Source organism: Sycon ciliatum, chromosome 10, assembly GCF_964019385.1.
Source record: "Sycon ciliatum chromosome 10, ocSycCili1.1, whole genome shotgun sequence".
NCBI lineage: Eukaryota > Metazoa > Porifera > Calcarea > Leucosolenida > Sycettidae > Sycon > Sycon ciliatum.
In genome coordinates, this window is record NC_088652.1 from 14,462,740 (window position 1) to 14,490,418 (window position 27,679).

The 27,679-nt window shown below is 47.1% G+C and overlaps 1 protein-coding gene across 1 annotated transcript in view; it reads right to left on the reverse strand.

Annotated features, from left to right (window-relative positions):
- Positions 1-2,113: 2,113 nt before the first annotated feature.
- Positions 2,114-27,679, reverse strand: part of LOC135825930 (ankyrin repeat domain-containing protein 27-like) — a 75,834-nt gene continuing 50,268 nt past the window's right edge. The window contains exons 8-10 of the mRNA XM_065338572.1: positions 22,672-22,773; positions 21,102-21,203; positions 2,114-2,330 (exon numbers count right to left, since the gene is read on the reverse strand). Coding sequence (XP_065194644.1) covers positions 2,220-2,330; positions 21,102-21,203; positions 22,672-22,773 — 315 coding nt within the window. The 3' untranslated portion in view covers positions 2,114-2,219. The remainder of the gene's footprint in view (positions 2,331-21,101; positions 21,204-22,671; positions 22,774-27,679) is intronic.

A 27,679-nucleotide genomic window follows, 5' to 3' on the forward strand; every position in this document is an offset into this window, starting at 1 on the left:
AACATTAAACAGCGCATGCCAGTCTCAATTTGTAAAACGCAAACATTTATTGTCGCAAACATTACCCGTTTTGCAGTATACGACCCTCACAAGAGAAGCACGCAAATCTGCGAAATGTACTGGAGGTGCACCCACAGATTTTCACTTATAGCAACGACAGCGGAGAAGATCTGAATGATACTGATCAAGACTAGAAATTCATAACTGCCGAATCAACACAACCTGTGAAGCCATGAGAATCGAACACCAATGCACACGTGGTCTACAAAACACGGAGTACATCAGCATAGAACGGCCAAGAGAGTTGACTACACTTGCTGTATGCACACACGCACGCACGAACCCACACACGCACCCCCCCCCCCCCCTCCTCTCCCCCCCCCAACACACGTAGAACAGGAAATATATTTACATCACTTCAGTATGTAGGGAGGGCCATTGCATGGACCCAAGAGTGAATGGTGTGCCATGGTCTGCTCTACTGGCCGATGGTGGAATCCGTGAGGTTAAGTTCAGTTGCTCCGGCCTGGCGCGAGTGACTAGATGCTACTTGTTGCGATCGAATATATTGCTCAAACCGTGTTCTGAAAAAAAATGCTCAAGGAGAATCAAGGATAGAGATTGCCCGACTTACATTGTTCTTTGCAGAGATCGTGCCGGGTTGGAGATCTAGTAGATACTTGACGAGTTCCAGATGTCCTGTATCGGCAGCGCGATGAACAGGAAGGTTACCGTACTGTGTACAGGTAACACACATGACCAGACATTCCTATGCGTTATCCATCGGTAAAGTACTTATAATTATTGGGTATAATGCACAATCCACTACGAAGTGAGGCAGTCTCACGCACAACATTGTGATAAGTCAATTGACAAACTGTTAACAATTTAAGCTGGAAACCCCAAATACTTGCTTCAGGGCTGGGTACGAGATTGGTTAGTTTGTATTATTTTTGAGCCAAAGTAATGTTGCAATGTTCCTCTTGTGGGTTGAGGGGCATATGATGGGCGCAAGTATACAATACTAAGAACTCTATTGAGTCATTTATGGACATCTCTGCACACACCAAACAAATTCCTTTTCACATGTGTTGAGTTGATGATGATTGAGACCAATGGTTATGTGAACCGGATGCATAATGGAGGTGCTTTTTGCAGCTATCACTGCCGGGCAGCAGAGTCACCATTATTCACAGGTACCTTTGCAGCAAATAATCGGTTTGGTAGCTGTTTCAGCCTGATGCTCCCCAGCAAATGACATATAGCTAGCACAGTGGTCCTCATTGGCAAGAAGAGTGCTGTAGGAGTAAGGCCCTTATCACACTGCGCTCAAAAGTCGCGTTTGCGTCTGCGTTTTCTTCGGTTTTTGACGGTCGCCTAGGAAATGCCATTACGTGACGTTATCGCAAGCCCAGACGCACAGCCGCAGACGCAGACGCACAGCCGCAGACGCAGACGCACAGCCGCAGACGCAGACGCAAACCTGGGGGGGGGGGGGAGGGGGGGGGTGGTCAAAACCGATTCCCGCAAACGCAGATCGGACTTTCTTTATCGCAGCACTTCCTGCATTGTTTTTGAGTGTTTTCCAGTGATTCTTAAGTGTGCTTTTCAAATCTTCATTTCCATGTAGTTGCTGAGGCCGGCGAGGGTACTTCTACTACATGTACTGATTAATAGATTTTGGATTCGCGAGGCATGGAGCTGATGCGAGCTCGTGGCTGTCTGGCTGAGGTTGTGCTGACTAGTTGACGGCGACTAGCCTAGCTGGACGATGTGCCTCCACAACGGAGCTGCCACCCCAACACAGGCAACCCAACGGCTGCAGTCTTCCCATCGACTCCCATTCCCCAGCACCACTGACAAAGGACATAGGAGCAGAAATAGAACACTTCTCGATCTCAGGAAAATAAATTCAACATCCACGGCCACCTTGAGGTCGATTTCCCACATTTTTGTATTTTCCCGAGCGCACAGATTTTGACGCAAACGCGCTGAAAATCACAAGTCTAGTATGATATCACGTCTTGCGTTTTCCAATCTCAAACGCAGACGCAAACGCGACTCAAACAAACGCAGTGTGATAACGGCCTAACCGACTACAGCAAGGAGAGTCAATGAAGAAGAAAAGATTGCTTAACTTACCTTGCCCTTCACAGAGAGCGTATCGGGTTGGAGTTCTAGTAAAAAAATGCTAAAGAAGAATCAAGGATAGAGATTGCTCAACTTACATTGTTCTTTGCAGAGATCATGTCGGGTTGGAGATTTAGTAGATACTTGACTACTTCCAGACGTCCATTCTCGGCAGCTCTATGAACAGGAAGGCTACCGTTCTGTGTACAGGTAACACACATGACCAGACATTCCTATACGTTATCCATCAGAAAAGTACTTTTATTGGATGTAATGCGCAATCTACTACGAAGTGAGGCAATCTCATGTACAACATTCAGGTAACACACCTGACGAGACATTCCTATGCGTTATCCATCAGAAAAGTATCTATAGTGGATAAAATGTGTTAGGTACTTCCTCCCGTACAACCTTTTCCAAGCTGGCCTGCATGCACCCCATACTATGTCGTATTCACCTTTTGTCACCTTTTGGTCCATTGGCCTGGGTAGCTACTTGCGCGCCCATATTTGCCAAAGCTACCCAGTCTACCTCTCCACACTGCACTCTTGGCCCACAGTCACAACACCACTCCATAGCGAGGATGTTCGTTCTTGGGTAGATGTTCCATATCCTCCAGACAGCTGTTTCGTTCAGTAAGAGTTCCCCAGCAGAGGTAGATAACGAAGAGCGCAGTGTGGAGAGGTGGACAGTTAAGATTATTTTCAAATGGCCGAGTTTGTCGCTACTTCTGAGTAAAACAGTACACCGATAAGTCAATTGACAAACTGTTTTGTCAGGTTAAGGTGGAAAACCCCAATTCATGAGCCAGGGACTACAGAAACCACCCTATGGCACTTTTGGCGGAAAATGTTTTCTCTCAAAATGTTGGTATGGTATGGTAAAAAAATTTCAAGTTGATCTGCGATGGCAAAATGTGCATAACCACCTATTTAATAGTGGCATGTCAATTGAGCGATATAGAGCAAATTTGTGTACACGGCGAGTGTGAAATGGCAGTTCAAGTTGCTGGGCAAAATCAAATGTATAGTGAACTTTGCCCTCAGCTTCATCCAGTGACGCCTTCGCGCCGTCCACTATATCTCGGTAGTACTGCCGCTCCTCTTGTGCAAGTGATATGTGCAATTTCAGGGCCTGGACACTACAGTCTACATTCCGTGTCTTCCTTTGTACGGGCGACACGAATTTTGTCCCCCAGCTTGTCACACAGTGCGCATACGTCTGTCCTTGGCTTCATCACTTTGATGTGGTGCGGCCAACATCAAGTATCCCTTTCCCATATCTCTGAAGGAAATGTTGCCATGTATGACCAGACCAATTGGCAATAATAATATTGTGTTCTCAACTTCTCATGCTCTACAATTACGTTCATTATACTTCGAAGTATGTTGTGCTGCGTTCTCTAAAAAAAATTCTAAAGGTGTTTTACACAGAGATATACTTGGGAGTCTTGTCCCGTAGAACATTTACTCTGTCTGGATAAGCGCTGCAAGCCGCATGAAGAACTGGAAGATTATGACCCCCACCCCAGGAACTCGTATAAGGTGAGGCAAAGTTAACTTGATGGAGTTTGTCCATAACTTGTTTGTGTACGCTTTCCTGTGGCTCTTCTGTAGATCCGTAAATCCTGTGAAGTTTCGGCCATTGCTTGCTACCACTGTGGGTGGCTAAAACAGAGTTGATCTGGTGTAAGCCTCAAGACCACCATTCATTACAAAGGAGTTAAAAAAAATCAAACACACAAACGCACACACACATGCACAAAAAACACACACACTTACATACATACTACTACTACTACTACTACTACTACTACTACTACTACTATGTACAGCTACCCTACCGGGCCACGCCGCTCCCAGAAGCGGGAGACAACGACAAGAAGAGAGAAGAGAAGAGAGAGAAATACATACACACACACACACACATATAATACACACACACAAATACACATACATACACACACACATACACACACACACACACACACACACACACACACACACACACAAACACACATACACCAGGAAATATATTTACATCACTTTAGTATGTAGGGAGCCTGCAAGCAAAACGAACTTATGATCAAACAAAGCAAGTATTTACTGAGGCGTCTATGAACCTCCGTGAATGGGCTTCGAACAATTCCGACTTCCTCTCTCACATTCCAGAAGTTGACAAAGTTTCTGAAACGGTCATGACAGTACTTGGTATGCAGTGGTGTACACCCACGGATCAGATTTCGCTGGCCGGTCATGACATTGAGCACGTGATCGTTCGGACCAAACGCCAAATGTTGCAGGTCGTCTCAAAGTTCTTTGACCCAATGGGCCTCCTATCTCCAATACTGCTGCAACCGAAAATCCTGATTCAAAACCTGTGGAAATTGAAATGCAACTGGGACGACATCCTCCCAACAGAAATTCTAAATAAATGGAAAGAAGTCACAGGTGATCTAAAGCAGATCCACGAAATTCAAATTCCGAGACGGATGATAGTCGCACACCCAGGGGCAGTCAAATACACACTTCACTGTTTTTGTGATGCCTCTCACACAGCATATGCAGCGTGTGTGTACCTTGCGGTTGTCGACGAGCAGTCAGGTTGTGACTCTTGTCATCTTGTGTTCGGTAAAACCCGCCTAGACCCCATCAAGGAATTAACAATACCGAGACTAGAATTAATGGCGGCCTCGATCGGTATTCGGTCGTTACGATTTGTACTCTCACAATTGAATTTCTCGGAACAACCCAGACTGATGCTGTGGTCTGATTCGCAATGTGTGTTACATTGGATCAAGAAACCTCAAAAACACGGTACATTTGTGGACCGGCGCTTAAATGAAATCCGGTCTCTGTCGTTGGTTGAGTACCGGTATGTAGACGCAGCTGAAAACCCCGCAGACACTCCTTCTCGCGGGGCCACGGTGAACACGCGGAAAAATAACAAGACCTGGTGGCACGGGCCCAGATGGTTGGAACAATGAGAAAGGTTGGCCATCGGTGTTGGTGATTCCAGCTAACGCCGTGGAGGTGGAGAAGTCTGCCAACACCTTACTGGCGGCGGCGGAGGGTCCTATGGAGTACCCAATGATAATGAATTAGGAACGGTATTCGTCTTGGGGAAAACTGATACGTGTCTCAGCATATGTTTTGAGAGCCATCGAATGTACGCGTGGTAATAAATGTAATGGGTTTCTTACATCACAAGAGCTCAAGAATGCGACAATGGTTTGGCTACGACATTTGCAACGTACGGAATTTCCAGACACGCTCAAGTTAATTCAGAAAGGAAAACGAAATGATCTAGCCAACAAACTCGGCCTGTTTCTAGATGAAAACGAAATAATGCGGTGCAAAGGACGGTTGGAAAAAGCAAACATACCGCTACGGTCTAAGTTCCCAGTCCTAATACCTAAACACGGAGTAATCGCAACTTTGCTAATTGAAGAATGTCACAAACGGCTAATGCATGGCGGTGCGAGTCATACACTGATGGAACTGAATATTAATAATAATGGAAAAACCAATGAAAAATACGAAGACGTCAACGAAACGAAGACGATCGTGATGACACTGTGCGGTGCTTTCCCCTGACAATAACGTTGAAAGGCAAAACACTGAACAGAGTCCAGAGCCAGCGACACCTGGGTATCATCGTTCAGGCCGACCTGAAGTGGAATGCCCACATCCAGCACATCGAGAGCAAAGTTGCGCGCACTCTCCACCTCTTGAGATGGATTCGTGGACGTCTTTCACCCACCGCCCTGTCAGCATTGTACACCACGTATATACTCCCCGTTATCGAATATGGTTCTCTGGCTATGTCAGCTATGAATGTTCAGCAACAAGATGCCATCGAACGTCTCCAACGGCGGTCAGCAAAACTCTGCCTCCGACTCCCCCTCTTCAGTCCTTGCCACCACAGTTCGTTACTCCACCACGTCACTTGGCCTACCCTCTCATCCCGCAGGAAGCTCAAGCAGCTACTCTTTGCACACACCATCGCTGTCAAACGATCCCCGCCACACATCCAGCTTGCGACCTCAGGCTACATCACCGAGCCACCAAGCCGAGAATTGAGGCGTCATCGAGTCTTTGCCCTCCCCACCACCCACTCCACCCGCCTTCAACGTTCACCCTTGTACTCAGCATGCACTCAGTACAACCACCTGCCACCACACTGTTACTCCCTCCGAGAAATAAATGCATTCAAAAGAGAAGTTACCCCGATCATAGTATCATCAATTTGCACATGCTCCAACCCCCGCTGCAGCCCACCCTAGGTATAGTATTTTAATCAAGGTATATCGCCTACCTGCCTTCGCAATGGATATACTTCCCTCCTCGTCTTTACTTAAATGAAGCACCCAAACCACGGCTGCCACTAGCCACTGTTTCTCCCGGTTTATTGCACCCATTCTGATTGATAACACATAGTACTGTATCTCTCTTATTGGCTACGGTCACCGTGAGAATAAAGATAATAATAATAATAATAACCTTTGCAGTGGAAATAAATAAATGAATACGAAGGATACATAGACAAGTCCGTGTGACTTCATCAACGTTTGCACGCATAATTTCGAGAGAGAGAGAGAGAGAGAGAGAGAGAGAGAGAGAGAGAGAGAGAGAGAGAGAGAGAGAGAAAGAGAGACACCAACGCTTACTAGACTGCAATAAAAGGAAGGTAGCATCAAGTGGTCATCACCGAAAGACCGTGAACTACTGAAGAAACAAAGAATTCAAGCTTCAATTGGCAAACCTGTCGTAGCATTTGGGCACATTCTGTACTACTTTGTAGTAGATTTGGTACTCGAACTGTATGCGCAACGGATCGGGTGCTGGCTCACCGCTGATGTCTTGCGATGTCTTGTGGCGCCGATTTTGCTTATGTGAACCAACCCTAACACACATGACGAGACATTCCTATGCGTTATCCATCAGAAAGGTATGTATATTGGATATAAATGTGTTAGGTACCTCCTCCCCTGCAACCTTTTCCAAGCTGGCCTGCATGCACCCGAACTCCGTTATGCTCACCTTTTGTTCCGTTGGCCTGGGTAGCTACTTGCGCGCCCATATTTGCCATAGCTACCCAGGCCCTTCATCTTCGCGTTCACACTTGATCTTTAGCTCTTGTCTCTCTCTGCCGGCTATCTCAGTCGGTAGAGCATGAGGTCCCATGCACCGTTGTCCCCAACTGCCATTCGTCTCGTCCTCAGTAATCCTCGTCTCGTCTCCAACCTCGTCTCGTCAATGTCAACCTCATCTCGTCCCTGTCAACCTCGTCTCTTTTATGTCAACCTCGTTTCTTCAATGTCAATCTCGTCTCGTCCAAGTCATGCAGGTCAGCTTTCTTTATTTCTCTTTCTTTTTCATCTGTCCTTCGTCGTCAAATTTTTTTCGGTTTATTTTATTTTGTAATTTTTGTAGTGTGTGTGCGCGCGGGTATCCTTCGTCAATATTAGGCGTCCGATGGTGGTCCACGCTCTTTTATTCATGTCGCATCAATTGGCAGAAGAGTAACTATGCTGTATAGCTATGCAAATATGAAGGCCATGTTCCTTGCTTTTAGTTTTTTATGTGTGCCAATTTTTTTGTGAAGGGGTGTTTGGCCCGTCGTTGTCAATGTCTACGCTACCATGAGTGATGTGTAAATACTTTAGAGTACAGGAATGTCATAACTGTAGTGCATAATTAGTATAACACTTTTGTGACACCTGTGCGTTGTGTGTGTGTGTGTGTGTGTGTGTGTGTGTGTGTGCTGTGTGTGTGTGTGTGTGTGTGTGTGTGTGTGTGTGTGTGTGTGTGTGTGTGTGTGTGTGTGTGCGTGTGCGCTGTGTGTGTGTGTGTGTGTGTGTGTGGTTTTTTTCTCTACTTCCTCAGCCATTTTTTCTATTTTTCTCGTCGTCTTATTATTTCCCCGCGAGGTCGCGGTTCTTTTCTTTGCGCAGGGGAGGTATGTTAGGCACCTCCTCCCGTACAACCTTTTCCAGGCAGGCCTGCATGCACCCCATACTACGTCATACTCACCTTTTTTCTCCTTTTGTCACTTTTTGTTCTGTTGGCCTGGGTAGCTACTTGCGCGCCCCTATTTGCCATAGCTACCCAGGCCATTTATCTTCACACTTGATCTCTAGCTCTTGTCTCTATTTGCCACAATGTAGTCGTTTTGTTCGTCTTGGTCTCTGCCTCTTCGTCTCCCAAATAAATGTTGTCCCATCTAACTGTTCCTGTTGTCCATCGTTGTCTCTGGAGAATATGCTGTCGTCCTTTTCGTACTCCACAAATGTAGTGCCCAACTCACTAGGAAGTGAGTTATTCTCATGTACATACACACTACTCTGATAAGTCAATTGACAAACTGTTTGCCAGGTTAAGGTGGAAAACCCCAATACATGTCTCACTGCCTGGCAAGAAATTGCCGGTCAGTAGAACATGCTTGCCTGGAACTGATGGCCGACACTTTGTCTTTCCCAGCCCACGATGCAAGGTTGATGCCAAGTTAGTTGGTTAAAGGTTCTACGCCTGCATCGGTTGGTAGCATTTGTACACACCTCCGCTTTTACAACTGTTGTGATGATCTGATTGTTACTAGTAGGGGTGAAAGTTGGCACTGAGATCCCGAGTTTGAATACTCTGATTTTCTCCGATCGAATTTTGAGTAATCGAGAATTCTTGATATCTTAAAAATCGCACACCAAGGGCCTTTTAAAAACCACATGATACAACCCTGACTGAATCGATTGGCAGTCTTTTTCTCGAGTGTATTGGTTGGTGGGTCATTTGGGTTCATTCTAATCGTGGACAAATGTTCACCACGCAATCTGCATATCAATATCTGCTGACTGCTGCTGTGAAACTGCAGACTTCTGTGATAAATCCATGTACCATGTCCGCGCTGCATGCTCAGAGCAGTGTCAGAGTAGTATTTGAGTGGCAAGCGTATTGATTGTGACAGGTTGAGTGTAATTGATTGTTACGATTTACTTAATTGCCGTTTGATCTTCGTTCCGCAGCGCAGTTGTATTTCTCTTCTTCCGTTAGTTCTTTCTCTTTTGTCTGTCAGCGCTTCCTGTCACCCAGCGCTGGGTGCAAGCACCCCCTGGCAGATTCATACATTGTTCTACTTGATAAATTTATTGTTCTCTCAAACTTATTTCTTCGTTGTGTTCGAACCGTTTTTGAATTGCTTTCGTTCTTTCTTGCCATGTGCCAGCTGCCGAAGTGTGCATTCGCAGCAGCGCCATTTTTTATTATGTCATCATTGATCATGAGATAAAACGCGATTGTTGCTAGCGCTAGCTCCGCGGATCTGGTAGTGGTACGCATGCATACGTGTAGCGTGACTTGCCTGTGATAGTCTTCTGTGATATGCTGTTTTGCACTGGAATCGCACTTGTACTTTTGACCTCTTCACACTTCTCTTTTTGGCAATGCATGTCCTGGACCTCTCTGCAAACGTTTCCACTCATCCTACGCGGGGTTCCCACGCACAGTATACACGTACGGTGCAGTACGGAAATTTGCACTTGTTTCTTTTCTTGTAACCTTTTCTGGTTTCCTAGCACCTTTTCGGGACTGTTCCTCTGGGCAAGAGGTAGCCTTGTCTTGGTGGCTTTCTTGTTCATGGTACAGTTTTTCTTTGGTGCTCTTAGAGTTTGTTGTGTCTTTCTTGTATTATTATCAAATCTACACTTTCGTCATATGGCCAAACTTCTGCGAAAACGAGGCTTAGGGTGAAAATCTATTTTTTGAAAAAATATGTTGTTTTCTAAAAAGGTTGTGTCGCCTGGCCGCTCGAGTGCAGTGAAGTGGAACCAAAGAGAATACCGCATGTGTGAAAAAGTAGCAGTCATGGCAGGAAGGGCTTCAGCAGTCAGGGAAGTCAAAGGGCTTCTGGAAGAATATTCCCTGCTACTCTTCTAGTCACGGCGAAGAGGTTTTGAGCTGATTCCATCTATCCTACACTCAGGGACGGGAAAATTTCTGCGCTAGCTGCTGCTGCTACGGAATATGGGGAAGAAATCGTGTCTAGTTAGAGCCGTGATGGCGATAGTGAGGAGAACCTGGACGACGTCGATCCAGCCAATCGAAGTACGGAGATACTAGCTGTTTCTGGGCCTCACGCTAAGGGAACACGTGCAGCAGAGCTCATGCGTTCGCAGCAAGTTCACGAAGAAAAAGGCTTGAAGCGCCGTGTGACAACTGTTTTGAATTGAAGTTCTTGGCGATGACATGCTACTGAATGCCAGGCGAATGAGGGAGCAGATCGAGAGGCCCCCACTCGAGACTTTCCTCGCTGGGCAGCTAGCTGCACGGGATTGTACGGAGTGCCGGGATTTCACTTGCCTTCGTCTCGCAAAGCAGGCAGAATCTGCCCGCATCCGAGATCGGCTCAAACATGGATCACTGCGAAACAAGCAATGGTGGTCACTCCTGAAGCAAGCTGCAGGCTCTGGCCGCAGCTTGTCTATCCTTGTCCTACGCAATACCCAGGGCAGAGAATATGTCACCAACCAGGAAAAGGCTACTTGCTTTGGAGAATTCTTTTGCGAGCAAATGCAGTCTGGGTGATCAAGATCTACAGCACTCCGACCTTCCTGACCTTCCTTGTTCTGTAGAGGCGTGCTTCTGCCTCGGCACACACCCAAACCACACAAAGGACCAGCTCACGACTATCAAGAGAACTCTGTTAGAAAACTCTGGCTCCAAGCCGCAATTGCTTAAAACCTTTGACCGAACTCGTAAGCACTACAGCCTACTCTAGCCAACTCCCTACTGCAGTGAAAACGTCTAGCTTATAACACTTGCATGCCAAGAACTCCATCAGCAGGCGCGAAAGAAGGTGAAGACAAAGCCTGTGACTTAAAAGTGTGAACCCTAACAAAAGTCACAGCTACATGTAACACAAAACGAGAGTGCATGTCAGTGACACGTGCGACCTCCTGAACATTCCTCCTAGGTGTACATCTGCCCTGACAACTGTCCGATTTCGGGAAGCGACAGTCCAGCGCCAGCTCCGCCAGCTGGATCCACCCAAGGCTACCGGACCCGATGGCATTCCTGCCAGATTTCTGAAGCAGTGCTCAAAGGTTTTGGCTGCACCAATTGCCAAGCTGTTCTCACTCTGTTTTCGGTGCCATGTCCAGCCCTCTCTCTGGAAAGTAGCCCATAAACCCGATACACAAGAATCAATCTCATTCTGCTGTTAAGAACTACCGACCTGTGTCCTTGTTATCGGTTGTCTCCAAAGTCATGGAAAAGATTGTCAACACTGCCATAATTGAGCATGAAAAGGCCCTGTCCATCCACCAGTACGGATTCCGGCAGGGGCTCAGCACATCTGACCTTCTCACGTCTCTCAACCACTCCTGGGTCTCCGAAGTCAACCGTGGTGGCGCAGTCCGCGTGCTGGCTGTAGACATAGCAGGAGCATTCGACAAAGTTTCACACCGAGGCGTGCTCCACAAGGCTGCCTCATACGGCATCACTGGTTCCCTCCTCAACTGGCTGTCTGACTACCTGTATGACAGTAAGTTGCAGGCAGTAGTCAGCGGAGCATCTTCAGAACCATACAAGATTGATGCTGGGGTCCCACAAGGGAGCATCCTTGGGCCCACACTGTTTTTGCTGTATGTGAATGACGCCTGCGACGTCCTACCGGAAGGGATCACTCCGGCTGTTTACGCAGATGACACCACGCTTTATGCCCACATCCCAATGCCACATGCTGTGACAGAAGTGTGCCGCAACCTCCAAGCTGGTGTGGATGCACTTGCTGAATGGGGTGCTCAGTGGCGCGTCACTTTTGAGCCAACGAAATCACAGGCCATGACTGCGTCCCGCCACCAAAGACCCTGGGAGACACCACCCATCAAGTTCAACGGCACAGCGGTCCCAGAATGCTCGCGGCTGAAGCTCCTTGGAGTGACGTTTGATGCTCATCTTCCATACTCGGAGCATCTTCGAGGAACTGCAGTGCGTGCCACACAGCGAAGTGGTTTCTTCCGGAAGGCGTGCCATGTCCTGGACCCACTCGGCCGGGCCACAGCATACCGGGGGTTCATTCGGCCTCTAATGGAGTACTGCCCACTTGTATGGATGGGAGCTGCCGCTACCCATCTCTCACAGCTGGACCGAGTCCAGCATCGTGCCCTCACCCTGATTGGGACAGGGGCTGCAATGGACACTCTGTCTGCTTGTCGCAAAGCCTTTGCGTATTTAGCTACTTCACCGTCCCGGTCGCCAAGCAGCAGTGAGCGACCCCCAGCTGCATGAGGGAGAGTTGTCACCAAGTCGGGACTCTTCAAGTCTTTCAAGCGTCCCAGGTAGAAGCGCTTGCAATTCCGGATGGTGCTTTCGTTCACGGAATCCTCCAGTTCCTTTGTGAACTTACTCACGGCCGATTTGTTACCATGCTCGGTGGCGTGGCGTCCCATACGAGCTTGGACTTCGTCAGAGTTATGGTGATAATTGCCTCGTTTTCGCTTCTTGTCGGTCGAAGCGAGCTCCTCCTTCACAGCAGTGTTGGCTGCCTTTGTTGCGCTGCTTTTCTCCGCCGCGGAAAGTAAGCAGTCACAGGCGCATTGGTTGACCCAGATGCTTTCTTCTGAGAGCTGATCCACTGAAAAAGCGACAGGACTCTTTGACAAATTACAACAACAGTAAAAGCATAAACGAACAACTCCAGCTTGGGCAAAGAACTTGAAAGAAGTGACAAAGTTACGAAAGATTGTCCGCGATAATTTCAGATTCAAGCGGCAAACAACAACAGTCATCTGACGGATCTGAACGAACAGCTAGTTTCGCGCGCACCTTCCGCGAAACAGCTCAGCATACCGTATATTCTCTATTACTAGCACAGTCTCTAATACTAGCACACTGTGAGCACCTTTCGAAACATTATAAGCAAAGTCTCTATTAGCACGGTCTTGGTGGAATCAATGCTGCATGCATGGTATCTAGCATGTATTTCTTCTTGCTCTGTATGGATGTATTGGTTGAAAAAATATGAGCACGGTCTCCAGTATAAGCGAGGTCTCCAATATAAGCACGGGGTAGAGGGATGTTGAAAAAATATAGGCACGGTGCTTATAATAGAGAATATACGGTAGTCATGCACTACTACATGATAGTACAGTCACATAGACAAGGCATGCACACAGCTACAGACAGTCTTGTACATGATAGTACAGTCACATAGACAAGGTATGCACACAGCTACAGACAGTCATGTACATGATAGTACAGTCACATAGACAAGGTATGCACACAGCTACAGACAGTCATGTACATGATAGTACAGTCACATAGACAAGGCATGCACACAGCTACAGACAGTCATGTACATGATAGTACAGTCACATAGACAAGGTATGCACACAGCTACAGACAGTCTTGTACATGATAGTACAGTCACATAGACAAGGTATGCACACAGCTACAGACAGTCTTGTACATGATAGTACAGTCACATAGACAAGGTATGCACACAGCTACAGACAGTCTTGTACGTATGTATTACTGCACAAGGACCAGTGCAATACCGGCCGATATCTGCACGAACGGCGAAGCCGTAAGTGCAGATATCGACGCCGGTATTGCACGCGTCCGAGTGCAGTAATACATTTATCGCACCCCTGCCACCACACAGTCTGTCACCACACACTTGTGTGTGTGACTTGACACGGTCTGGTCCAACCCTAGCATGCTGCATGCAACCCTGCTATCATTTCACAGTCATCTGGTCATACAACACAGCACAACCAGTCGCGTTCATTTTTAGAGGAACACTTCTTTCGAGCAGCTGCTGTATACACGGGAGATCATGGAAGTAGCGGGACAGCTTGCTCATGTCGTCGTCGTTGATGGGGTGTTTGTGCTCCACCGCTTTGACTTCTCCCCGCTTTCTTTGGCTTCAGGAGGAAAGCCTTCAATGCAATGTTTGCGTCCTTGAACGCTGGGTCACTGTGGACGTTCATGAGCCGCTTCAACTCGACTAGCTTGCGATGTATTGCGGAACGGAAACCGAGCAAGCTTGATGCAGAGTAGAACTTCACTCCAGCTTTCTTCGGACGGAATTCGACGTATGCATGTCGCAGAATGTAAGCTAGGTCGCTTGCCGTAACCGTACTCCGGTCACAGCGACGTCCTGTGTCTTTACAGTACTCGTCGAATAAGCGGAGCCATTTGTCAGTTGCCTGCTCTGTGTTTTTGTTTTTCTGCTCAGAAACGAGGCTGTCGATGGCGGCGTCGGACAGTTTCTCAAATCGGCTGTCAACAGTCTTCTCCAATACTTGGGCGTCTGCTGTCTCGACTCTCACGGAGCTTGTGAAGTTGACTTGGCGGACGCAAGCCGGGTCCACATTCGCTTCCGCGACAGCGTCCTCGACCAATTATTATTTGGTGTGCTGCAGCAAGTCAGCAGCGACTGCTTGGCGGAGCGACTCGCAATATTCCCCAGTACACCGCCAGCCAATGACCAGATGACTATGTGGATGCACTGCAGTGCGATATTGCACCCCGGCGAGTGAGCGTGCAAATAACCTATATCTGCACGCTCACTTCGAAGCGAGCGTGCAAATAACCTATATTTGCACGCTCGCTTCGAAGTGAGCGTGCAGATATAGGTTATTTGCACGCTCACTCGCCGGGGTGCAATATCGCATTGCAGTGCATCCACATTGGCTGGCGGTGTACTGGGGAATATTGCACGCTCAGTAAGGCCGCTGATTGGCTCAAACCATGGAGACACTCACGTAGGGTGCGATAAGTGCAGATATCGACGCCGGTATTGCACGCGTCCGAGTGCAGTAATACATTTATCGCACCCCTGCCACCACACAGTCTGTCACCACACACTTGACACAGACTGACAGTCTGGTGCAACCCTAGCATGCTGCATGCAACCCTGCTATCATTTCACAGTCATACAACACAGCACAACCAGTCGCGTTCATTTTTAGAGGAACACTTCTTTCGAGCAGCTGCTGTATACACGGGAGATCCTGGAAGTAGCGGGACAGCTTGCTCATGTCGTCGTCGTTGATGGGGTGTTTGTGCTCCACCGCTTTGACTTCTCCCGCTTTCTTTGGCTTCCTGAGGAAAGCCTTCAATGCAATGTTTGCGTCCTTGAACGCTGGGTCACTGTGGACGTTCATGGGCCGCTTCAACTCGACTAGCTTGCGATGTATTGCGGAACGGAAACCGAGCAAGCTTGATGCAGAGTAGAACTTCACTCCAGCTTTCTTCGGACGGAATTCGACGTATGCATGTCGCAGAATGTAAGCTAGGTCGCTTGCCGTAACCGTACTCAGGTCACAGCGACGTCCTGTGTCTTTACAATACTCGTACTCGTCGAATAAGCGGAGCCATTTGTCAGTTGCCTGCTCTGTGTTTTTGTTTTTCTGTTCAGAAACGAGGCTGTCGATGGCGGCGTCGGACAGTTTCTCAAATCGGCTGTCGACAGTCTTCTCTTGGGCGTCTGCTTTCTCGACTCTCACGGAGCTTGTGAAGTTGACTTGGCGGACGCAAGCCGGGTCCACATTCGCTTCCGCGACAGCGTCCTCGACCATATTATTATTTGGTGTGCTGCGGCAAGTCAGCAGCGACTGCTTGGCGGAGCGACTCGCAATATTCCCCAGTACACCGCCAGCCAATGACCAGATGACTATGTGGATGCACTGCATGCAGTGCGATATTGCACCCCGGCGAGTGAGCGTGCAAATAACCTATATCTGCACGCTCACTTCGAAGCGAGCGTGCAAATAACCTATATTTGCACGCTCGCTTCGAAGTGAGCGTGCAAATAACCTATATTATTTGCACGCTCACTTCGAAGTGAGCGTGCAAATATAGGTTATTTGCACGCTCACTCGCCGGGGTGCAATATCGCACTGCAGTGCATCCACATAATTGGCTGGCGGTGTACTGGGGAATATTGCACGCTCAGTAAGGCCGCTGATTGGCTCAAACCATGGAGACACTCACGTGGGGTGCGATAAATGATAGTACAGTCACATAGACAAGGCATGCACACAGCTACAGACAGTCTTGTACATGATAGTACAGTCACATAGACAAGGTATGCACACAGCTACAGACAGTCATGTACATGATAGTACAGTCACATAGACAAGGCATGCACACAGCTTCAGACAGTCATGCACATGATAGTATAGTCACATAGACAAGGCATGCACACAGCTTCAGACAGTCATGTACATGATAGTATAGTCACATAGACAAGGCATGCACACAGCTACAGACAGTCTTGTACATGATAGTACAGTCACATAGACAAGGCATGCACACAGCTACAGACAGTCATGTACACTGACTGTAGTACTGACCAGCGTAGAACGTGATGCACTACTTCCGTTCAAATTCTTCAGTTCGCGGCGATTCGAATTCGCGTTTTGGCGGTGATCGCGAAACTCGCGAAAATTTCCCGGTTTACAGTAATCGAAGTGGCTTCGTTGTAAAGCTGGATTCACAGAAGCTTTTTTGCGATGCGATGGGCGAAGCGATGCGATTTGCGGCGGAGGCGTGCGATGCAAACTCGCGAAATACCATTCACAGAAGAAGTCCACAATGCGACGATACCTTGCTGATTTGGTGCGAAGTTCAATGCAGGCGGGTCCGTCACCATGGTATTCGCGCGTGTTTGTACAACTTGTACAAGTTTCCGGGCAACTCTTGAATCTTTGTACAACTTTGCTGTAGAAAAGATCAAAATCGTACGCCAAATCGTTTGTCGCATCGCGAAAGTTGAGCCGAGCTCAACTTCTGCGATGGCCCAGTTGCGGCAGTTGCGTGGGCTGCGAGATGGCTGCGACTTGGGGATTTCCCGGTTTCGCGACCGTCGTATCGTGTGTCGCATCGCAAAAATACTTCTGTGAATCCCGCGTTATGATCAATTAGACGGATAACCGATATAATCGTTTCAGCCCTAATATAATTATACAGTAGGTATCAGTTATAGCTTGGGTGTTTGAAAAATGACTTTCTATTCTTATTTCCGATATTTCTTACACGCGATAAATCAAGTGTCACATATCATGTGCATGTGCGCAGAGGCAGGAAGATCATCGTACATGCAATGACTATGTAGTGTTACGGTGCATGCGGCTGGTTGTAGTCACATACTGTGACATAGGCTTACCATGTGGCTATGCAACATGAGTTACATGACCACAACAGTTGAACCTGCAGGCGTGCAGCACTACGACCCAAAGTGAGTCAGATCGGAACTGAATTGGACGGAAATTATTACTACAGGCGATATACTTTGTACTGATCTGGTATGTTATGCTACACAAAGTCCATTCTTAGGACCGATACATTCTACTGTACGATAAAATTGCTTGTAAGAATAAATGTGCACTTGAAATCCATGTTATGATTATGAAAACATGAGAGTTCATTCTTGTAGACAGTATATTCTTTTACACGACCACGCTATAACCGATACGCACTGTACATGTACACACAAACATGCACATATCCCCACCCCCCCCCCCCCCCCCCTCCCCACAACCAACACACACACACACATGTACTCGCATGCACACCGTGTACCATGTATATGCCCGTCACAAGAGAAGCACGCAAATCTGCGAAATGTACTGGAGATTTTCTCTTCTAGCAACAATAGCGGACAAGATCTGAATGAGACAGATCAAGACTAGTGCCAGATAACTGCCTAATCCACACAACCTGTGAAGCTATGAGAATAGACCACCAATGCACATGTGGTCTGCACAACACGAAGTACATCAGCATAGAACGCCTACGACAGTTGCCTATCCTTGCTGTATGCACACACACACACACACGCACTGACGCACGCACCCCCCCCCCCCACACACACACATACATACACCAGGAAATATATTTACATCACTATAGTATGTCCTACGCCAACCTCGTCTCGTCCCGTCTCTGTCAACCTGGTCTCTGTCAACCTCGTCTCGTCCCGTCTCTGTCAACCTCGTCTCGTCTCGTCTTTGTCAACCTTGTCTCGTCTCGTCTCTGTCAACCTCGTCTCGTCTCGTCTCTGTCAACCTCGTCTCGTCTCTGTCAACCTCGTCTCGTCTCGTCTCTGTCAACCTCGTCTCGTCTCGTGTCTGTCAACCTCGTCTCGTCTCGTCTCTGTCAACCTCGTCTCGCCTATTTCCACCTCGTCTCGCCATGCAGGTCAGCTACCTTTCTCTCTTTCTTTTTTTTGTATGCGTTCCTTCTTCGTCAAATATATTTTCGGTTTATTTGTTTCGTGAATTTTTTTGTAGTGTGTGTGTGCGCGTGTGTTCATAAAACATTACCAAGTTAGGGGTCCGATCATGGTGAGCCACGCTCTAATTTTTGGATGTATAGCAAAAGTGTAACTAGGCTGTATTAGCCGTGCAAAATACTAGTAATTCACGTTCCTCGTCAAACTCCAATACTTATTACACACTATAAGTAGTACAGGAACGTTGTAAATGAAGTGCATTTTTAGTACACACTTTTGTGAGATCCGTGCGCGCGTGCAATATGTGTGTGTGTGTTTATTTTTTCTCCTTCAGTCATTTTTTAAAATCTTTTTCTCTCTTTTTTTCTCTTCGCGAGGATGAGGGTTTTTTTTCATGGAGGGGTGGTATGTTAGGTACCTCCGCCCGTGCTACGTCATTCTCACCTACGTCATTCTCACCTTTCGTTCCGTTGGCCTGGGTAGCTACTTGCGCACCCATGTTTGCCATAGCTACCCAGGCCCTATATATTGCGTCAACTCTCTTCAGATCTCTCTCTCTCAACTCTCTTCGGATCTCTCTCTCTTTCACAATGTAGTCGTTTAGTTCCTCTTTCTCTCCGTCTATGATAAATGTCTTCCCACTACTAGTACAGTTGTGGCAAGTGAAATCCGACACTTGCCATAGGGGACAGCGCCACAAATGGACACCAATGATGTAATGCACTGCACCTAATTTGTACTATAGAGCCGTATGCATCCCGAACAGATCGAAAGGTCACAGCGTAGATACACACAGTTCACAAATATGGTACACATAAGGAGTATTGGTATCCAATCCCCATCCATTTTTGCCAGCACCTTTTGAACCTTGACTGTGATGAGTACGAGTTTTGTCATCAGACAGATAAAGTTGTATGTAACACATGTACTGTACGTATTCAGGGCTGCAGGGGGCTGCAGACTGCACGGTGCAGTCCCTTATGCCAAGTGTCGGATTTCACTTGCCACAACTGTACCTGTCCCCAGTTGTGCCTTTGTGTCTGGGATGGTGAGTCCTTGTGTGACTATCTGTTGCGGGAAGGTGAGATGGTCATCTATCAATAAACCAAGGTATTTGGCCTCTACAATTACTTATGTACGAAACAACAAGGACAATCAAGGCTTGTTTGCTGCTACTTCAAGTTTCATGCTCTCGCAATCATGTTTCCTGATGTTTTGTATTACGCTCTGCCTTCGCGGTGTTGAGCACTATCAGCACACTGGTACAGTCATGTGCATGACATCTTGTACACGTTATTTATTTTTATTTTTTTAGAATCGCGTAATCGAAATAGACAGCATAATCGAAATCGCTTCGTTGTAAAGCGGGATTCACAGAAGCTTTTTTTTGCGATGCGATGGGCGATGAGACGCGATCTGCGACGAAGGCGTGCGATGCGAACTCGCAAAATACCATTCACAGAGGAAGTCTGAGATGCGACGATACCTTGCTGATTTGGCGCAAAGTTCAATGCAGATGGCTACGTTCCATGGTATTCGCGCGGTTTGGTACAACTTGTACAAATTTACGGGCAACTCTTGAACCTTTGTACAACTTTGCTGTAGAAAACGTCAAAATCGTACACCAAATTGTTTGTCGCATCGCAAAAGTTGAGCCGAGTTCAACTTCTGCGATGGCCCAGTTGCGGCATTTGCGTGGGCCGCGAGATGACTGCGATTAGGGGATTTCCCGGTTTCGCGGCCGTCACATCGTGTGTCGCATCGCAAAAATGCTTCTGTGAATCCCGCTTTATGATCAATTAGACGGATAACCGATATAATCGTTTCAGCCCTAATATATACATGTACATACAAACATGCACATACAACCACTCCACCCCCAACACACACACACACACACACACACACACACAAACACACACACACACACACACACACACATGTACACGCATACACACCGTGTACCATGTACTGTATAACGGGTAACTATTGCGACGTAAAAATGTTTGCGAATTTTGAAAGAAGCCCCGAATCGCAAACTTTGAACAGTGCAAACTGCATGTAAAGTTCAGTGCAAGGACTGACTCGACTGTGTAGAACGACTGTAGAACAACTCGCAAACATTAAACAGCGCATGCCAGTCTCAATTTGTAAAACGCAAACATTACCCGTTTTGCAGTATACGACCCTCACAAGAGAAGCACGCAAATCTGCGAAATGTACTGGAGGTGCACCCACAGATTTTCACTTATAGCAACTACAGCGGACAAGATCTGAATGATACTGATCAAGACTAGAAATTCATAACTGCCGAATCAACACAACCTGTGAAGCCATGAGAATCGAACGCCAATGCACACATGGTCTACAAAACACGGAGTACATCAGCATAGAACGGCCAAGAGAGTTGACTACACTTGCTGTATGCACACACGCACGCACGCACCCACACACGCACCCCCCCCCCCCTCCCCCCCCCCCCCCAACACACGTAGAACAGGAAATATATTTACATCACTTTAGTATGTAGGGAGGGCCATTGCATGGACCCAAGAGTGAATGGTGTGCCATGGTCTGCTCTACTGGCCGATGGTGGAATCAGTGAGGTTAAGTTCTGTTGCTCCGGCCTGACGTGAGTGACTAGATGCTACTTGTTGCGATCGAATATATTGCTCAAACCGTGTTTTGAAAAAAAATGCTCAAGGAGAATCAAGGATAGAGATTGCCCGACTTACATTGTTCTTTGCAGAGATCGTGCCGGGTTGGAGATCTAGTAGATACTTGACGAGTTCCAGATGTCCTGTATTGGCAGCCCGATGAACAGGAAGGTTACCGTGCTGTGTACAGGTAACACACATGACCAGACATTCCTATGCGTTATCCATCGGTAAAGTACTTATATTGGGTATAATGCACAATCCACTACGAAGTGAGGCAGTCTCACGCACAACATTGTGATAAGTCAATTGACAAACTGTTAACAAGCTAAAGCTGGAAACCCCAAATACTTGCTTCAGGGCTGGGTACGAGATTGGTTAGTTTGTATTCTTTTTGAGCCAAAGTAATGTTGCAATGTTCCTCTTGTGGGTTGAGGGGCATATGATGGGCGCAAGTATACAATACTAAGAACTCTTTTGAGTCATTTATGGACATCTCTGCACACACCAAACAAATTCCTTTTCACATGTGTTGAGTTGATGATGATTGAGACCAATGGTTATGTGAACCGGATGCATAATGGAGGTGCTTTTTGCAGCTATCACTGCCGGGCAGCAGAGTCACCATTATTCACAGGTATCTTTGCAGCAAATAATCGGTTTGGTAGCTGTTTCAGCCTGATGCTCCCCAGCAAATGACATATAGCTAGCACAGTGGTCCTCATTGGCAAGAAGAGTGCTGTAGGAGTAAGGCCCTTATCACACTGCGCTCAAAAGTCGCGTTTGCGTCTGCGTTTTCTTCGGTTTTTGACGGTCGCCTAGGAAATGCCATCACGTGACGTGATCGCGAGCCCAGACGCACAGCCGCAGACGCAGACGCACAGCCGCAGACGCAGACGCAAACCTGGGGGGGGAGGGGGGGGGTGGTCAAAACCGATTCCCGCAAACGCAGATCGGACTTTCTTTATCGCAGCACTTCCTGCATTGTTTTTGAGTGTTTTCAAGTGATTCTTTTAAAAGTGTGCTTTTCAAATCTTCATTTCCATCTAGTTGCTGAGGCAGGCGAGGGTACTTCTACTACATGTACTGATTGATTGATTTTGGATTCGCGAGGCATGGAGCTGATGCGAGCTCGTGGCTGTCTGGCTTAAGTTGTGCTGACTAGTTGACGGCGACTAGCCTAGCTGGACGATGTGCCTCAACAACGGAGCTGCCACCCCAACACAGGCAACGCAACGGCTGCAGTCTTCCCATCGACTCCCATTCCCCAGCACCACTGACAAAGGACATAGGAGCAGAAACAGAACACTTCTCGATCTCAAGAAAATAAATTTAACATCCACGGCCACCTTGAGATCGATTCCCCACATTTTTGTATTTTCCCGAGCGCACAGATTTTGACGCAAACGCGCTGAAAATCACAAGTATAGTATGATATCACGTCTTGCGTTTTCCAATCTCAAACGCAGACGCAAACGCGACTCAAACAAACGCAGTGTGATAACGGCCTAACCGACTACAGCAAGGAGAGTCAATGAAGAAGAAAAGATTGCTTAACTTACCTTGACCTTCACAGAGAGCGTATCGGGTTGGAGTTCTAGTACAAAAATGCTAAAGAAGAATCAAGAATAGAGATTGCTCAACTTACATCTGTCTTTGCAGAGATCGTGTCGGGTTGAAGATTTAGTAGATACTTGACTACTTCCAGATGTCCATTCTTGGCAGCGCAATGAACAGGAAGGCTACCGTCCTGTGTACAGGTAACACACACTCCTATGCGTTATCCATCAGAAAAGTACTTTTATTGGATGTAATGCGCAATCTACTACGAAGTGAGGCAATCTCATGCACAACATTCAGGTAACACACATGACGAGACATTCCTATGTGTTATCCATCAGAAAAGTATCTATAGTGGATAAAATGTGTTAGGTACCTCCTCCCGTACAACCTTTTCCAAGCTGGCCTGCATGCACCCCATACTATGTCGTATTCACCTTTTGTCACCTTTTGGTCCATTGGCCTGGGTAGCTACTTGCGCGCCCATATTTGCCAAAGCTACCCAGTCTACCTCTCCACGCTGCACTCTTGGCCCACAGTCACAACACCACTCCATAGCGAGGAAGTTCGTTCTTGAGTAGATGTTCCATATCCTCCAGACAGTTGTTTCGTTCAGTAAGAGTTCCCCGGCACAGGTAGATAACGAAGAGCGCAGTGTGGAGAGGTGGACAGTTAAGATTATTTTCAAATGGCCGAGTTTGTCGCTACTTCTGAGTAAAACAGTACACCGATAAGTCAATTGACAAACTGTTTTGTCAGGTTAAGGTGGAAAACCCCAATTCATGAGCCAGGGACTACAGAAACCACCCTATGGCACTTTTGGCGGAAAATGTTTTCTCTCAAAATGTTTGTATGGTATGGTAATGTGCTCAAACAAAATTTCAAGTTGATCTGCGATGGCAAAATGTGCATAACCACCTATTTAATAGTGGCATGTCAATTGAGCGATATAGAGCAAATTTATGTACACGGCGAGTATGAAATGACAATTCAAGTTGCTGGGCAAAGTCTAATGTACAGTGAACTTTGCCCTCAGCTTCATCCAGTGACGCCTTCGCGCCGTCCACTATATCTCGGTAGTACTGCCGCTCCTCTTGTGCAAGTGATATGTGCAAACGCAGGGCCTGGACACTACAGTCTACATTCCGTGTCTTCCTTTGTACGGGCGACACGAATTTTGTCCCCCAGCTTGTCACACAGTGCGCATATGTCTGTCCTTGGCTTCATCACTTTGATGTGGTGCGGCCAACATCAAGTATCCCTTTCCCATATCTCTGAAGGAAATGTTGCCATGTATGACCAGACCAATTGGCAATAATAATATTGTGTTCTCAACTTCTCATGCTCTACAATTACGTTCATTATATGTTGTGCTGCGTTCTCTAAAAAAAATTCTAAAGGTGTTTTACACAGAGATATACTTGGGAGTCTTGTCCCGTAGAACATTTACTCTGTCTGGATAAGCGCTGCAAGCCGCATGATGAACTGGAAGATTATGACCCCCACCCCAGGAACTCGTATAAGGTGAGGCAAAGTTAACTTGATGGAGTTTGTCCATAACTTGTTTGTGTACGCTTTCCTGTGGCTCTTCTGTAGATCCGTAAATCATGTGAAGTTTCGGCCATTGCTTGCTACCAGTGTGGGTGGCTAAAACAGAGTTGATCTGGTGTAAGCTTAAAGACCACCATTCATTACAAAGGAGTTAAAAAAATCAAACACACAAACGATCACACACACATGCACAAAAAAACACACACACTTACATACATACCCACACACACACACACACACACACACACACAAATACACATACATACACACACACACACACATACACACACACACACACACAAACACACATACACCAGGAAATATATTTACATCACTTTAGTATGTAGGGAGCCTGCAAGCAAAACGAACTTATGATCAAACAAAGCAAGTATTTACTGAGGCGTCTATGAACCTCCGTGAATGGGCTTCGAACAATTCCCACTTCCTCTCTCACATTCCAGAAGTTGACAAAGTTTCTGAAACGGTCATGACAGTACTTGGTATGCAGTGGTGTACACCCACGGATCAGATTTCGCTGGCCGGTCATGACGTTGAGCACGTGATCGTTCGGACCAAACGCCAAATGTTGCAGGTCGTCTCAAAGTTCTTTGACCCAATGGGCCTGCTATCTCCAATACTGTTGCAACCGAAAATCCTGATTCAAAACCTGTGCAAATTGAAATGCGACTGAGACGACATCCTCCCAACAGAAATTCTAAATAAATGGAAAGAAGTCACAGGTGATCTAAAGCAGATCCACGAAATTCAAATTCTGAGACGGATGATAGTCGCACACCCAGGGGCAGTCACATACACACTTCACTGTTTTTGTGATGCCTCTCACACAGCATATGCAGCATGTGTGTACCTTGCGGTTGTCGACGAGCAGTCAGGTTGTGACTCTTGTCATCTTGTGTTCGGTAAAACCCGCCTAGCCCCCATCAAGGAATTAACAATACCGAGACTAGAATTAATGGCAGCCTTGATTGGTATTCGGTCGTTACGATTTGTACTCTCACAATTGAATTTCTCGGAACAACCCAGACTGGTGCTGTGGTCTGATTCGCAATGTGTGTTACATTGGATCAAGAAACCTAAAAAACACGGTACATTTGTGGACCGGCGCTTGAATGAAATCCGGTCTCTGTCGTTGGTTGAGTACCGGTATGTAGACGCAGCTGAAAACCCCGCAGACACTCCTTCTCGCGGGGCCACGGTGGACACGCTGAAAATTAACAAGAACTGGTGGCACGGGCCCAGATGGATGAACAATGAGAAAGGTTGGCCATCGGTGTTGGTGATTCCAGCGAACGCCGTGGAGTTGGAGAAGTCTGCCAACACCTTACTGGCGGCGGCGGAGGGTCCCACGGAGTACCCAATGATACTGAATTTGGAACGGTATTCGTCTTGGGGAAAACTGATACGTGTCTCAGCATATGTTTTGAGAGCCATCGAATGTACGCGTGGTAATAAATGTAATGGGTTTATTACATCACAAGAGCTCACGAATGCGACAATGGTTTGGCTATGACATTTGCAACGCACGGAATTTCCAGACACGCTCAAGTTAATTCAGAAAGGAAAACGAAATGATCTAGCCAACAAACTCGGACTGTTTCTAGATGAAAACGAAATAATGCGGTGCAAAGGACGGTTGGAAAAAGCAAACATACCGCTACGGTCTAAGTTCCCAGTCCTAATACCCAAACACTGAGTAATCACAACTTTGCTAATTGAAGAATGTCACAAACGGCTAATGCATGGCGGTGCGAGTCATACACTGATGGAACTGAATATTAATAATAATGGAAAAACCAATGAAAAAAACGAAGACGTCCACGAAACGAAGACGGTCGTGATGACACTGTGCGGTGCTTTCCCCCTGACAATAACGTTGAAAGGCAAAACACTGAACAGAGTCCAGAGCCAGCGACACCTGGGTATCATCGTTCAGGCCGACCTGAAGTGGAATGCCCACATCCAGCACATCGAGAGCAAAGTTGCGCGCACTCTCCACCTCTTGAGACGGATTCGTGGACGTCTTTCACCCACCGCCCTGTCAGCATTGTACACCACGTATATACTCCCCGTTATCGAATATGGTTCTCTGGCTATGTCAGCTATGAATGTTCAGCAACAAGATGCCATCGAACGTCTCCAACGGCGGTCAGCAAAACTCTGCCTCCGACTCCCCCTCTTCAGTCCTTGCCACCACAGTTCGTTACTCCACCACGTCACTTGGCCTACCCTCTCATCCCGCAGGAAGCTCAAGCAGCTACTCTTTGCACACACCATCGCTGTCAAACGATCCCCGCCACACATCCAGCTTGCGACCTCAGGCTACATCACCGAGCCACCAAGCCGAGAATTGAGGCGTCATCGAGTCTTTGCCCTCCCCACCACCCACTCCACCCGCCTTCAACGTTCACCCTTGTACTCAGCATGCACTCAGTACAACCACCTGCCACCACACTGTTACTCCCTCCGAGAAATAAATGCATTCAAAAGAGAAGTTACCCCGATCATAGTATCATCAATTTGCACATGCTCCAACCCCAGCTGCAGCCCAGCCTAGGTATAGTATTTTAATCAAGGTATATCGCCTACCTGCCTTCGCAGTGGATATACTTCCCTCCTCGTCTTTACTTAAATGAAGCACCCAAACCACGGCTGCCACTAGCCACTGTTTCTCCCGGTTTATTTCACCCATTCTGATTGATAACACATAGTACTGTATCTCTCTTATTGGCTACGGTCACCGTGAGAATAAAGATAATAATACTAATAATAATAACCTTTGCAGTTGAAATAAATAAATGAATACGAAGGATACATAGACGAGTCCGTGTGACTTCATCAACGTTTGCACGCATAATTTCGAGAGAGAGAGAGAGAGAGAGAGAGAGAGAGAGAGAGAGAGAGAGAGAGAGAGAGAGAGAGAAAGAGAGACACCAACGCTTACTAGACTGCAATAAAAGGAAAGTAGCATCGAGTGGTCATCACCGAAAGACCGTGAACTACTGAAGAAACTAAGAATTCAAGCTTCAATTGGCAAACCTTTCGTAGCATTTGGGCACATTCTGTACTACTTTGTAGTAGATTTGGTACTCGAACTGTATGCGCATTGGATCGGGAGCTGGCTCACCGCTAATGTCTTGCGGTGTCTTGTGGCGCCGATTTTGCTTATGTGAACCAACCCTAACACACATGAGGAGACATTCCTATGCGTTATCCATCAGAATGGTATGTATATTGGATATAAATGTGTTTGGTACCTCCTCCCCTGCAACCTTTTCCAAGCTGGCCTGCATGCACCCGAACTCCGTCATGCTCACCTTTTGTTCCGTTGGCCTGGGTAGCTACTTGCGCCCATATTTGCCATAGCTACCCAGGCCCTTTATCTTCGCGTTCACACTTGCAATGATCTTTAGCTCTTGTCTCTCTCTGCCGGCTATCTCAGTCGGTAGAGCATGAGATCCCATGCACAGTCGTCCCCGACTGCCATACCTTTCGTCCTCAGTAATCCTCGTCTCGTCCCCAACCTC